Below are 12,001 nucleotides of genomic sequence, written 5' to 3' on the forward strand. Positions count from 1 at the left end.
AAGTTTCTCTTTGAATGTTGGAAACCATTTTTAAAATGTTTTTATTAAAGTTTTTCATTTATCACAAGTAGATCATATCATCATGTTGTTCAATTATGCAGTTGCATCATATATAACTGAGGTTATAAATAATTTACGCACTTTTAGTATACATATGGTCGAAATGTACATTAGCGTTATCAAACAAAAACAGAGAACAAAAGAAAAAATACGGCAAAAGTGATAAGTGGTCTAATTACATTGCCGTGACCAGCGTTATATGGATATACTCCGAGCTGCCCCTTTGTGGCCTGAGGTACCCAATGATATCGCACCCCAGAAACGAAACAGGAGATGAGATCTGGCACGGCGGTTATGCCCTTTGTATGGCAGCATTGCAATGTTGCTGTACATAGGTGCCTGCATCCCTCGGTGTGTTGTGTAGATTTTATTTTCTCCTTGTTGTGGTCTGGGTGTTCCCTGCTGGCCGCAAACAGGTTTTTGAAGAGTTGGTGAATTGTTTCCATGTGTGATGGAGCCCTTCCACTGATGCCCTCCGCTAGGTCACAGAGCCAGTCTGAGGCCCTGGGTTGCGCTGGCGACCTCCAAGCGAGCAGATGTCTCCGCCAGGCAATCAGGGAGCCGAATGCCAGGGCATCGCACCCCTTTCCCACAAAGAGCTCTGGCTGCTCCAATACCCCGAAGACTGCCATTTGAAGGGCATAGCTCCATCTTTACCAGCGCCACTCTGGACATGACATGAAATGAAATGAAAATCGCTTGTTGTCACAAGTAGGCTTCAAATGAAGTTACTGTGAAAAGCCCCTAGTCGCCACATTCTGGCGCCTGTTCGGGGAGGTTGGTATGGGAATTCAACCCGCGCTGCTGGCATTGGTCTGCTTTACAAGCCAGTTATTTAGCCCACTGTGCTAAATCAGCCCCAAGCCTTGAAGAAGGCTGTTCAGAACCCATGAGTTTGGGGCAGGACCAGAACATGTGGGTGTGGTTGGCTGGTCCCTTCTGACACTGCTTGTATTTCTCCTCCACCTCCGGGAAGAACCCGCTCTTCCGAGTCCTGGTCAGGTGCACACTGTGCACCTCCTTTTAGCTGTGTCAGGCTGAACCCTGTGCAAGAGGAGGTGGAGTTCACCTTGTGCAGAGCTTCGATCCAGAGTCCTCCCTGTATTTCCATGCCTATTTCCTCCCCCCATCTTTCTCGAGTCTTGTCCAACAGGGCCGTTACCTCTTCTAACAATCGTTCCTTATATGTCACCACAAATTATGCTGTCAATGAGAAAGGTTTGCTTGAGAAACCCTTAGTTTGTAATGATAGTAGTTAATGCAAAATCTGGTGCATTGTCCACATATCCTGGAAGTGTTTATATCATCTGATTTATTACTGAATCTTTTATTACTAAATAAAAGCTGGTGGTGTGGGGGCAGCACGGTGGCGCAGTGGTTAACACTACTTCCCACGGCACTGAGGACCCAGGTTCGATCCTGGCCCCGGGTCACTGTGTGGAGTTTGCACATTCTCCCTGTGTTTGCATGTGTTTCACCCCCCACAACCCAAAGATGTGTAGGTTAGGTGGATTGGCCATGTTAAATTGCCTCTTAATTGGAAAAAAATAATTGGGTGCTCAAAATTTATGGGAAAAAAAAAGCTGATGGTGTATTGTAGTTCACATTGATATTATAGATGGTAATGGCAGAGGCTCCAGTGTTCTTTCCATTTCAGACCTGACCGGGAATCTCTCCCAGCCTTAAAACCTGCTATTGGCTTGTGTTGGAAGGACTTGTAGATTAATACTCAACCAGATAGGCATTGTATTGAATGCACTTCCTTGCCCATCAGGTCCTCTAGTGGGACTCAAACCCAGAGCTTCTAGCCCAGAAACAGGAACACTATCACTACCTCTGACTGTAACTGAGTGACTCTGGTAATACCTTGTACATTGTGACATTAGCTGTCCAGTGTTTTCTCACAGGGCTTGAATCAACTGGGGCAGCCAGCTACAGGGTGCTTAAAGATTCCAAAGTTTGAACTCCAGATGTTTTACTGTGTTGTTATCTCATGAGCTCCTCTGATTTCTCTCTTTTGTGTGGAAAAACAGTTGGAGAGTTTAGGACAGGGTGAGCTGGCCTCTCGTCTCACTCTGAACTGCCAGAATTCCTATGTGGAGCCTCACAAGATCAAAGATGTTCCTGTAACCATAATGGATGTAAGTATGTGTTTGATTAATTTTTTAATATCCAGTGGCAGAAGTACTTCGACCTGTTCTCCTGGCTGGAGAGTTTGAGTCTGAACATGCCTGTCTGCTTGCCTATGCATGACTTGCTTGGGAGCCGTTTAAATGTTCCTTGGCCACAGCACAGGCATTAAAGAATCATTCTGGGATCGCGATACATACTTCAGCAGTGAGCCCCAGAAACACTTTTAGTAGCATCAGGGGCTTTGGACCTTATGTTCGTAAATTTATTCACCCAAGCTGAAGCCTGTGGACCTGTTAAGAGAGTCCCTCGTGGCAAACAGCGGCAAGTCATACCCCAATAGTGAGGGTATTCGAGGCCTGAATCATAGTTTTTAACATCTGCTGATACTTCTCTAACATCCCTTGGGATTGAAGGTGACAAACTGATGACTTCAGATGGGTTAATCTCTGACTTTGGACAACCTCCTGAAACACTGGGGACATTAAATTTGCCCCCTGATTGGATCTCTTTTGGCAGGCCATACTGGGGATGTAGTGGCCAATACCTTGATCATTGATTTGACTGTGATCTTTTTGAGGGGAATGGCCTTGGGGAAATCAGGTGGCTAGGTCCATTATTGTAAAGAGATACCGATAGCCTCTGTTGGTTTTGGGTCGTGACCCTACACAATTTATCAGGATTCGGTTGAATGGTTTACCAAATGCCAGTATAGGTTTGAGGGACTGGTGTAATGTGGCCAAACAATTTGCAGTATGTGACCACATCGGACCATAGGTGAGAACCGAAAAAGTGCCTGTTCATACAGGCTGAATATTTGCAGGAATCCATGTGCTCAGCCGTTGGATAACGTGCAATTCATAACATTTCATTAAATATTTACGGGCACATTATCTGGCAGAGTATCTCTTTTATTTTAAACATTTTATTAAGGCATTTATGATTTTCTAACAGTTGTTACAAATGTAAACATAACTCAGTAAATTCCACCCCCCCTCCCCCAGCCAACAATCATACCCAGCCAACATGGCTTACACGCACAGTTCCCCTGTCCTCTGTCCTCAACTCGCTGGTCTCGACTAAACTGAACTATCTCCCTCCCCCGCCTTATTATATCTGATTACAGTTTAAGTTTCCCCAAAGAAGTTGATAAACGGCTGCCACCTCCGCACGAACCCTAATGTTCATCCTCTTAGGGCGAACTTGATTTTCTCAAGATTGAGAAACCCGGCCATGTCGCTAACCCATACCCCCCGATTTTGGGGACTCCGGGTCCCTCCACGCCAATAAGATCCGTCTGCGGGCTACCAAGGAGGCAAAGGCCAAAACATCAGCCTCTCTCACCCCCTGGATTCCCGGGTCTTCCGACAGTCCAAAAATCGCCACCTCTGGACTTGGTACCACCCTTAACTTCAAAACTGTGGACATGACATCAGCAGATCCCTGCCAAAATCCCCTAAGCTTCGGACATGTCCAAAACATGTGGACATGGTTTGCGGGCCCTCCCTCACACCGCCCACACTTATCCTCTACCCCTTTAAAAAACCTGCTCATCTGGGCGACCGTCATGTGTGCCCGGTGGACCACCTTGAATTGTATCAGGCTCAGCCTGGCACACGATGAGGACATCTTCTCTCCACTCAGAGCATCCTCACACAGACCCGCCTCTAGCTCCTTACCCAGCTCATCTTCCCACTTACGCTTTACCTCCCCTATCTGCATAAGCTCTTTATAAATTTCCGAGACCTTCTCCTCCCCCACTCCGGTTTTTGAAACTACCTTATTTCTACCATATCTCTTAATAGGATTTGGGGACCTGCCTCAGAGTGGACAGTCTATGTTATGTTCTTTTATTAGGAATCTGCCTGTCATGCTTTAATGAAGGAGGCCTGGCTGAATGACCCCTGTCCTTCAGACAGGTTTCCAAACAAGGTTTCAGCTACCAAAATCTCCAGCTGGGATGCTGGCTCTCTCGCACTTAAATTTGTCTGTGTGGCTTGGGGTCGGGTGACTAAGCGATCGGGGAACTTCTTTCTGTAACTGCTGAGTTTTCCTTTTCTAACTTGGCTGGTAAGGATTATGGGAGATGCTGCTATCTTAGTTACTAGCCAAATCTTTCCCAAGCAAGTTGTATATCCCTGTCACCAGCTGCTCGGAGACGATCTCTACAGTGACTGGACCTGAATTAGGTCACTGTAGGAGAAGGGAAGTGTAGGTCGATGGAAGGGAAAGTACATGTATCTTCCAATTCCATTGACTAGTACCTTGGCCTCACGGAGTCACAGTTTCACAGCACAAAAGGAAGCCCTTCAGCCCATCGTGCCTGTGCCAGCCATCAAGCAACATAGTGAGCGTCCTCTTCTCTAATGAAGACAGATGCAAAGTGCTGACCTGTTCCATTCATAATTGGGCTCAACCTTCCATTGCTTGTGTGTGTAATGCATTGCATGTATGGGTATTTAATTTTGATATGTGTCAACTGAAGCCCTTGTGCCTCTTGAGTCAGAAGATTTTAGAATCAAATTTCACTCCAGACACTTGAGCACAAAAAGCAATGCTGATATTTAAGTGCAGTACTTAAATTCTGTTGGAAATACTGCCTTTTGGGTGAGATCTTAAGTGCCTATAAAAGATCACGTTACACTATTTCAAGGAAGAATGGAGGAATTATCCTCAGATTTCTGGACAATATGTGTTCCTCAATCAAAATTACTAAAACAGATTATCTAAATCATTATCACATTGCTATTTGTGGGTGCTTTGAGTATGCAAATTGGCTGCCTTGTTTTAGAAAAAAAAGGACTTGCATTTATATAGCACCTTTTATGATGTCCTTTGGTCCTGAAGGGTGCTAGATAAATGCAAGCCTTGTTTTTTGATAATTCAAGCTGCATGTTGTAATTACATGTTCTACTGTCATCTGTTTCAGGTCTTTGACCACAGTGCACTATCTCAAGAAGCCAAAGAAGAAATGTATAAATTATACCCAAATGCAAGGCGGGCACATCTGAAAACTGGCGGCAACTTTCCCTATTTATGTCGCAGTGCTGAGGTTAACCTTTATGTGCAGGTGAAATACCAGAGTTTTTCTTGTAATGCATATGATTCAAGGGCATATTGTCACAGATAGCTTGGACTTTTTCTTATTCTTCCATGGTATGTGGGTATCGCTGGCAGGATCAGTATTTATTGTACTTATTGTATTTATTGAGATGTTGGTGAGCCGTTGCCTGAGCACTGAGAGAACAGCTGTTTGTGAGGGAAGGAGTTCCAGGATTTTGATCTCGCAATGATGAAGTAGCAAAAATATTCAAGTCAATATGATCTCTCATTGGGCTTGGAAATTGGAGGTTATCCCATGTGTCTTCTTTCCTTGTCCTTCTAGGTGTTAGGGGGCATGAAGTCCTGTTGAAGGAGGCCAAGGAAGGTGAAGAGACGTTTACTCTGGCTGCTTCCATCTGCTCTGGTTTCCTATACTTGACGGGTTGCTGCAGTGCATATAGTAGATGGTGCACAGTTGCTACCACCGTGCAGGTGGAGGTAGCAAGATGGTGGATGGGGTGCCTATAAAATGGACTGCTTTGTTTTGGATAGTGTCAAGCTCTCTGGACTATTATTGGAACTGCATTCAGGCAGGCAATTGGGGAATATGCCATCATATTCTTGGCACGTGCCTTGTAGATGATGGAAAGCTTTGAAAAGCAAGGTGATTGTCACGGAATTTCCAGCCTCTGACCTATTATAGCCACAGTATTTATGTGGCTAGCCCATTTTAATGTTCTATAGTTGATACTGAGCCCAAGGATATTGTCAGCCCCTTCGATGATGGTAATCATAGAAAGTTTATGGCACAGGGAGGCCACTTGGCTCCTCATGTCTGTGCCTCCGAGAAACTAGCCACACAGTCTAATCCCACTTGCCAGCATTTGATTTATAGCCCTGCCAGTAATGGCATTTCTTCCTCTACTACTCTTTAAGGCAATAATGTTCCAGACCCCCACAACCCACTGGATGATAAAAACATTTCCTAATCTCCCCTCTAATCCTTCCATCAATTAGTTAAAATCTATGCCCCGTAGTCACTGACCTCTCCTCTTTACAGAAATAAATTTCCCTTCCCATCCACTGTATCCAGGCCCCTGAATCAAATCTCCCCTCAGCCTCTTCTGTTCCGAGAAGAACAGTCCCAGCCGATCCACACTTTCGTCATAGCTGCAGTTTTCCAGTCTTGGCAACATTCTCATCAATCTCCTCTGTACCTTTTTTAGTGTAATCATTTCAGGAATGAGTTGAGTCAAGTTGCGGCCTTTATGTTTTATACAGTTCCAGCATAAATCCCCTGCTCTTATATTCTATACCTCGGCTAATAAAGGAAAGGACGCCATCTACCTTTTTAACCCTCTTATCAACCTACCCTGCTCACTCCAGGGATTTGTGGACATTTACAGAATTACAGAATCTTTACAGTACAGAAGGAGGATATTAATCTATCAAGGGCAGCATGGTGGCAGAGTAGCTAACACTGCTGCCTCACAGCGCCAGGGACCCGGGTTCGATTCCCACCTTTAGTAATGGTTTGTGTGGAATTTGTACATTTCCCCGTATCTGCATGGGTTTCCTCCGAGTGCTTCCGAGTTAGGAGTTAAACTAAAAAGTAGGACCTCAAAGGTAGTAATCTCAGGATTGCTACCAGTGCCACGAGCTAGTCAGAGTAGGAATGTCAGGATAGATAGGATGAATGCATGGCTCGAGCGATGGTGCAAGAGGGAGGGATTCAAATTCCTGGGACATTGGGACCGGTTCTGGGGGAGGTGGGACCAGTACAAACCGGACGGTCTGCACCTGGGCAGGACTGGAACTGATGTCCTGGGGGGGGGGGGGTTTGCTAGAGCTGTTGGGGAGGGTTTAAACTAATGTGGCAGGGGGATGGGAACCGATGCAGGAAGTCGGATGGTAGTAAAACAGGGACAGAAGCAAAAGGAAGTAAGGGGGAAAGTGCAAGGCAGAGAAGACAAAGTCAAAAAACAAAAAGGGCAACAGTACAAGGTACAGTGACTGAGGGGAGCTCAGTGAATAGGCCCAGTAATACTAAAAGGAATAAAACTGGAGATTTTAAGATTCAAAACACAGGTAAAAAAACCAACATAAGTGTACTTTACCTGAATGCTCGTAGTATTCGGAATAAAGTAAATGAGTTGATGGCACAAATCATCGTGAATGACTATGATTTAGTGGCCATTACAGAAACATGGTTAAACGATGGTCACGACTGGGAGTTAAATATGAAAATGAATGAAATGAAAATCGCTTATTGTCACGAGTAGGCTTCAATGAAGTTACTGTGAAAAGTCCCTAGTCGCCACATTCCAGCGCCTGTCCGGGGAGGCTGATACGGGAATCGAACCGTGCTGCTGGCCTGCTTGGTCTGCTTTAAAAGCCAGCGATTTAGCCCAGTGAGCTAAATCAGCCCCTGGGTATCAAACTATTCGGAAGGACAGAGTGGATGGTAAGGGAGGTGGTGTGGCTCTGTTATTTAAGGATGACATCCGGGCAATAGTAAGGGATGACATTGGTGCTATGGAGGTTAAGGTTGAATCCATTTGGGTGGAAATCAGGAATAGTAAGGCGCAAAAGTCACTGATAGGAGTTGTCTATCGGCCACCAAATAGTAACGTTATGGTGGGGCAGGGAATAAACAAAGAAATAACTGATGCATGTAGAAATGGTACAGCAGTTATCATGGGGATTTAATCTACATGTCGATTGGTTTAACCAGGTCGGTCAAGACAACCTTGAGGAGGAGTTTATAGAATGTATCCGCGATAGTTTCCTAGAACAGTATGTAATGGAACCTACGAGGGAACAAGCGGTCCTAGATCTTGTCCTGTGTAATGAGACAGGATTGATTCATGATCTCATAGTTAGGGATCCTCTCAGAAGGAGCGATCACAATATGGTGGAATTTAAAATACAGATGGAGGGTGAGAAGGTAAAATCAAATACTAGTGTTTTGTGTTGAAACAAAGGAGATTACAATGGGATGAGAGAAGAACTAGCTAATGTAGACTGGGAGTAAAGACTTTATGGTGGAACAGTTGAGGAACAGTGGAGAACCTTCCAAGCGATTTTTCACAGTGCTCAGCAAAGGTTTATACCAACAAAAAGGAAGGACGGTAGAAAGAGGGAAAATCGACCGTGGATATCTCAGGAAATAAGGGAGAGTATCAAATTGAAGGAAAAAGCATACAAAGTGGCAAAAATTGGTGGGAGACTAGAGGACTGGGAAATCTTTAGGGGGCAACAGAAAGCTACTAAAAAAGCTATAAAGAAGAGTAAGATAGAGTATGAGAGTAAACTTGCTCAGAATATAAAAACAGACAGTAAAAGTTTTTACAAATATATAAAACAAAAAAGAGTGGCTAAGGTAAATATTGGTCCTTTAGAGGATGAGAAGGGAGTTTTAATAATGGGAAATGAGGAACTGAACAGGTTTTTTGGGTCGGTCTTCACAGTGGAAGACACAAATAACATGCCAGCAACTGATAGAATTGAGGCTCTGACAGGTGAGGACCTTGAGAGGATTGTTATCACTAAGGAGGTAGTGATGGGCAAGCTAATGGGGCTAAAGGTAGACAAGTCTCCTGGCCCTGATGGAATGCATCCCAGAATGCTAAAAGAGATGGCTAGGGAAATTGCAGATGCACTAGTGATGATTTACCAAAATTCACTAGACTCTGGGGTGGTCCCGGTGGATTGGAAATTAGCAAACGTGACACAACTGTTTAAAAAAGGAGGTAGGTAGAGAGCAGGAAATTATAGGCCAGTGAGCTTAACTTCGGTAGTAGGGAAGATACTGGAATTTATCATCAAGGAAGAAATAGCGAGGCATCTGGATAGAAATTGTCCCATTGGGCAGACGCAGCATGGGTTCATAAAGGGCAGGTCGTGCCTAACTAATTTAGTGGAATTTTTTGAGGACATTACCAGTGCAGTAGATTACGGGGAGCCGATGGATGTGGTATATCTGGATTTCCAGAAAGCCTTTGACAAGGTGCCACACAAAGGGTTGCTGCATAAGATAAAGATGCATGGCATTAAGGGTAAAGTAGTAGCATGGATAGAGGATTGGTTAATTAATAGAAAGCAAAGAGTGAGGATTAATGGGTGTTTCTCTGGTTGGCAATCAGTAGCTAGTGGTGTCCCTCAGGGATCCGTGTTGGGCCCACAATTGTTCACAATTTACATAGATGATTTGGAGTTGGGGACCAAGGGCAATGTGTCCAAGTTTGCAGATGACACTAAGATGAGTGGTAAAGTGAAAAGTGCAGAGGATACTGGAAGTCTGCAGAGGGCTTTGGATAGGTTAAGTGAATGGGCTAGGGTCTGGCAGATGCAATACAATGTTGACAAATGTGAGGTTATCCATTTTGGTACGAATAACAGCAAACGGGATTATTATTTAAACTATAAAATATTAAAGCATGCCGCTGTGCAGAGAGACCTGGGTGTGCTAATGCACACTTCGGTAGTAACAGAAGGTTGGTTTACAGGTGCAACAGGTGATAAAGAAGGCAAATGGAATTGTGTCTTTCATTGCTAGAGGGATGTAGTTTAAGACTAGGGAAGTTATGATGCAATTGTATACGGTGTTAGTGAGGCCACACCTAGAGTATTGTGTTCAGTTTTGGTCTCCTTACTTGAGAAAGGACGTACTGGCGCTGGAGGGTGTGCAGAGGAGATTCACTAGGTTAATCCCAGAGCTGAGGGGGTTGGATTACGAGGAGAGGTTGAGTAGACTGGGACTGTACTCATTGAAATTTAGAAGGATGAGGGGGTGATCTTATAGAAACATAAAATTATGAAGGGAATAGATCGGATAGATGCGGGCAGGTTGTTTCCACTGGCGGGTGAAAGCAGAACTAGGGGGCATAGCCTCAAAATAAGGGGAAGTAGATTTAGGAATGAGTTTAGGAGGAACTTCTTCACCCAAAGGGTTGTGAATCTATGGAATCCCTTGCCCAGTGAAGCAGTTGAGGCTCCTTCATTAAATGTTTTTAAGGTAAAGATAGATACTTTTTTGAAGAATAAAGGGATTAAGGGTTATGGTGTTTGGGTCGGAAAGTGGAGCTGAGTCCACAAAAGATCAGCCATGATCTCATTGAATGGCGGAGCAGGCTCAAGGGGCCAGATGGCCTACTCCTGCTCCTGGTTCTTATGTTCTTCCACACATCCCACCTTCTGAACGTGTCCAAATACACCAGGAATCTGAATCCTTGTTTCCTACACTCATCATTGCAACATACGTTCATCAGATTTAACCTTCCTAGTTGTATGCTCACTGGTATGTGGCACTGCTAGTAACCTGGAGATTAGTACCTCGGGTCCTGTTTTTTAATGTCTTAACCTAACTCTCCCAAATCTGCAGTATCTCCAAATATCTATGCTGTTTATGCCTTTCTACCTAATCTAACTGTTATCAATGTGCATTGATGTGTACTTCTGGCTGAAGGTGGTTGTAAACATTTCTGCCTGTGGCTTCTTCTGATTAGTGACAAGAATCATTCACACCACACAACTGCTAAAAAATGACACAGTAGCACAGTGGTTAGCACAGTTGCTTCACAGCTCCAGGGTCCCAGGTTCAATTCCCTGCTTGGGTCACTGTCTGTGTGGAGTCTGCACGTTCTCCCAGTGTCTGTGTGGGTTTCCTCCCACAGTCCAAACATCTGCAGGTTAGGTGGATTGGCCATGCTAAATTGTCCTTGGGTTAGGTGGGGTTACTGGGTTACGGGGATAGCATGGAGTTGTGGGCTTAAGTGGGGTGCTCTTTTCAAGAGCCGGTGCAGACTCGATGGGCCAAATGGCCAGACTAGAACTGCACACAATACTCCAGCTTGGGCCGAACCAGTGTTTTATACTGCTCCAACATAACTTCCCTACTTCTATATTCAATGCCTTATTAATAAAAGCAAGGATGATATCTTAACCACTATAACTGCCTGCCCTAGTAATGTTGATGAGGGGGGAGCCAGTGGATCTGGTTTCTTTGGACTTACAGAAGGCTTTTGACAAAGTGCCGCATAAGAGATTAGTGTGTAAAATCAAAGTGCATAGAATTAGGGGTAGTGTATTGAGATGGATAGAAAACTGGTTGGCAGACAGGAAACAAAGCGTAGGAATTTCAAATTGGCAGGCAGTGACTCGTGGGGATCCACAGGGATCAGTGTTAGGACCCCAGCTATTCACAAATATGTATTAATGGTTTAGATGAGGAACAAAATGTAATATCTCCAAATTTGCAGATAACACCAAGTTGGGTGGGAGGGTGAGCTGTGAGGGGGATGAAGTTGGGTGAGTGGGCAAATGAATGGCAGATGTAGTATAATTTGGATAAATGCGAGGTTATACAGTTTGGTAGCAAAAACGAAAAGGCTGACTATTATCTGAATAGCCATAAATTACAAGAGTGGAATGTGCAACAAGACCTGGGTGTCCTCGTACACCAGTCATTGAAGGGTAAGCATGCAGGTACAGCAGGCAGTAAAGGTGGCAAATGGTATGTTGGCCTTCATAGCAAGTGGATTCAAATACATCAGGGATATTTTGCTGCAATTATACAGGGCCTTTTTAAGGCCACACCTGGAATATTGTGTGCAGTTTTGGTTTCCTTATATGCAGGAGGATGTTCTTGCTCTGTAGCGAAGGTTTACCAGACTGATTCCTGGGATGGCGGGACTAACCTATGAGCAAAGATTGAATCAGTTAGGATTGTATTCACGAGTTCAGAAGAACGAGGAGGGATATCATAGAA

At 44.5% G+C, this 12,001-nt stretch overlaps 1 protein-coding gene across 2 annotated transcripts in view; it reads left to right on the plus strand.

Moving 5' to 3' along the window:
* The window catches only part of spg21 (SPG21 abhydrolase domain containing, maspardin), an 81,380-nt gene that overhangs the window by 65,844 nt on the left and 3,535 nt on the right, over positions 1-12,001 (plus strand). For both annotated transcript variants that reach the window (XM_038813219.1, XM_038813220.1), the window contains 2 exons: positions 2,094-2,201; positions 5,120-5,260. In XM_038813219.1, coding sequence (XP_038669147.1) covers positions 2,094-2,201; positions 5,120-5,260 — 249 coding nt within the window. The remainder of the gene's footprint in view (positions 1-2,093; positions 2,202-5,119; positions 5,261-12,001) is intronic.

This window comes from Scyliorhinus canicula, chromosome 12 (assembly GCF_902713615.1).
Source record: "Scyliorhinus canicula chromosome 12, sScyCan1.1, whole genome shotgun sequence".
Lineage (NCBI taxonomy): Eukaryota > Metazoa > Chordata > Chondrichthyes > Carcharhiniformes > Scyliorhinidae > Scyliorhinus > Scyliorhinus canicula.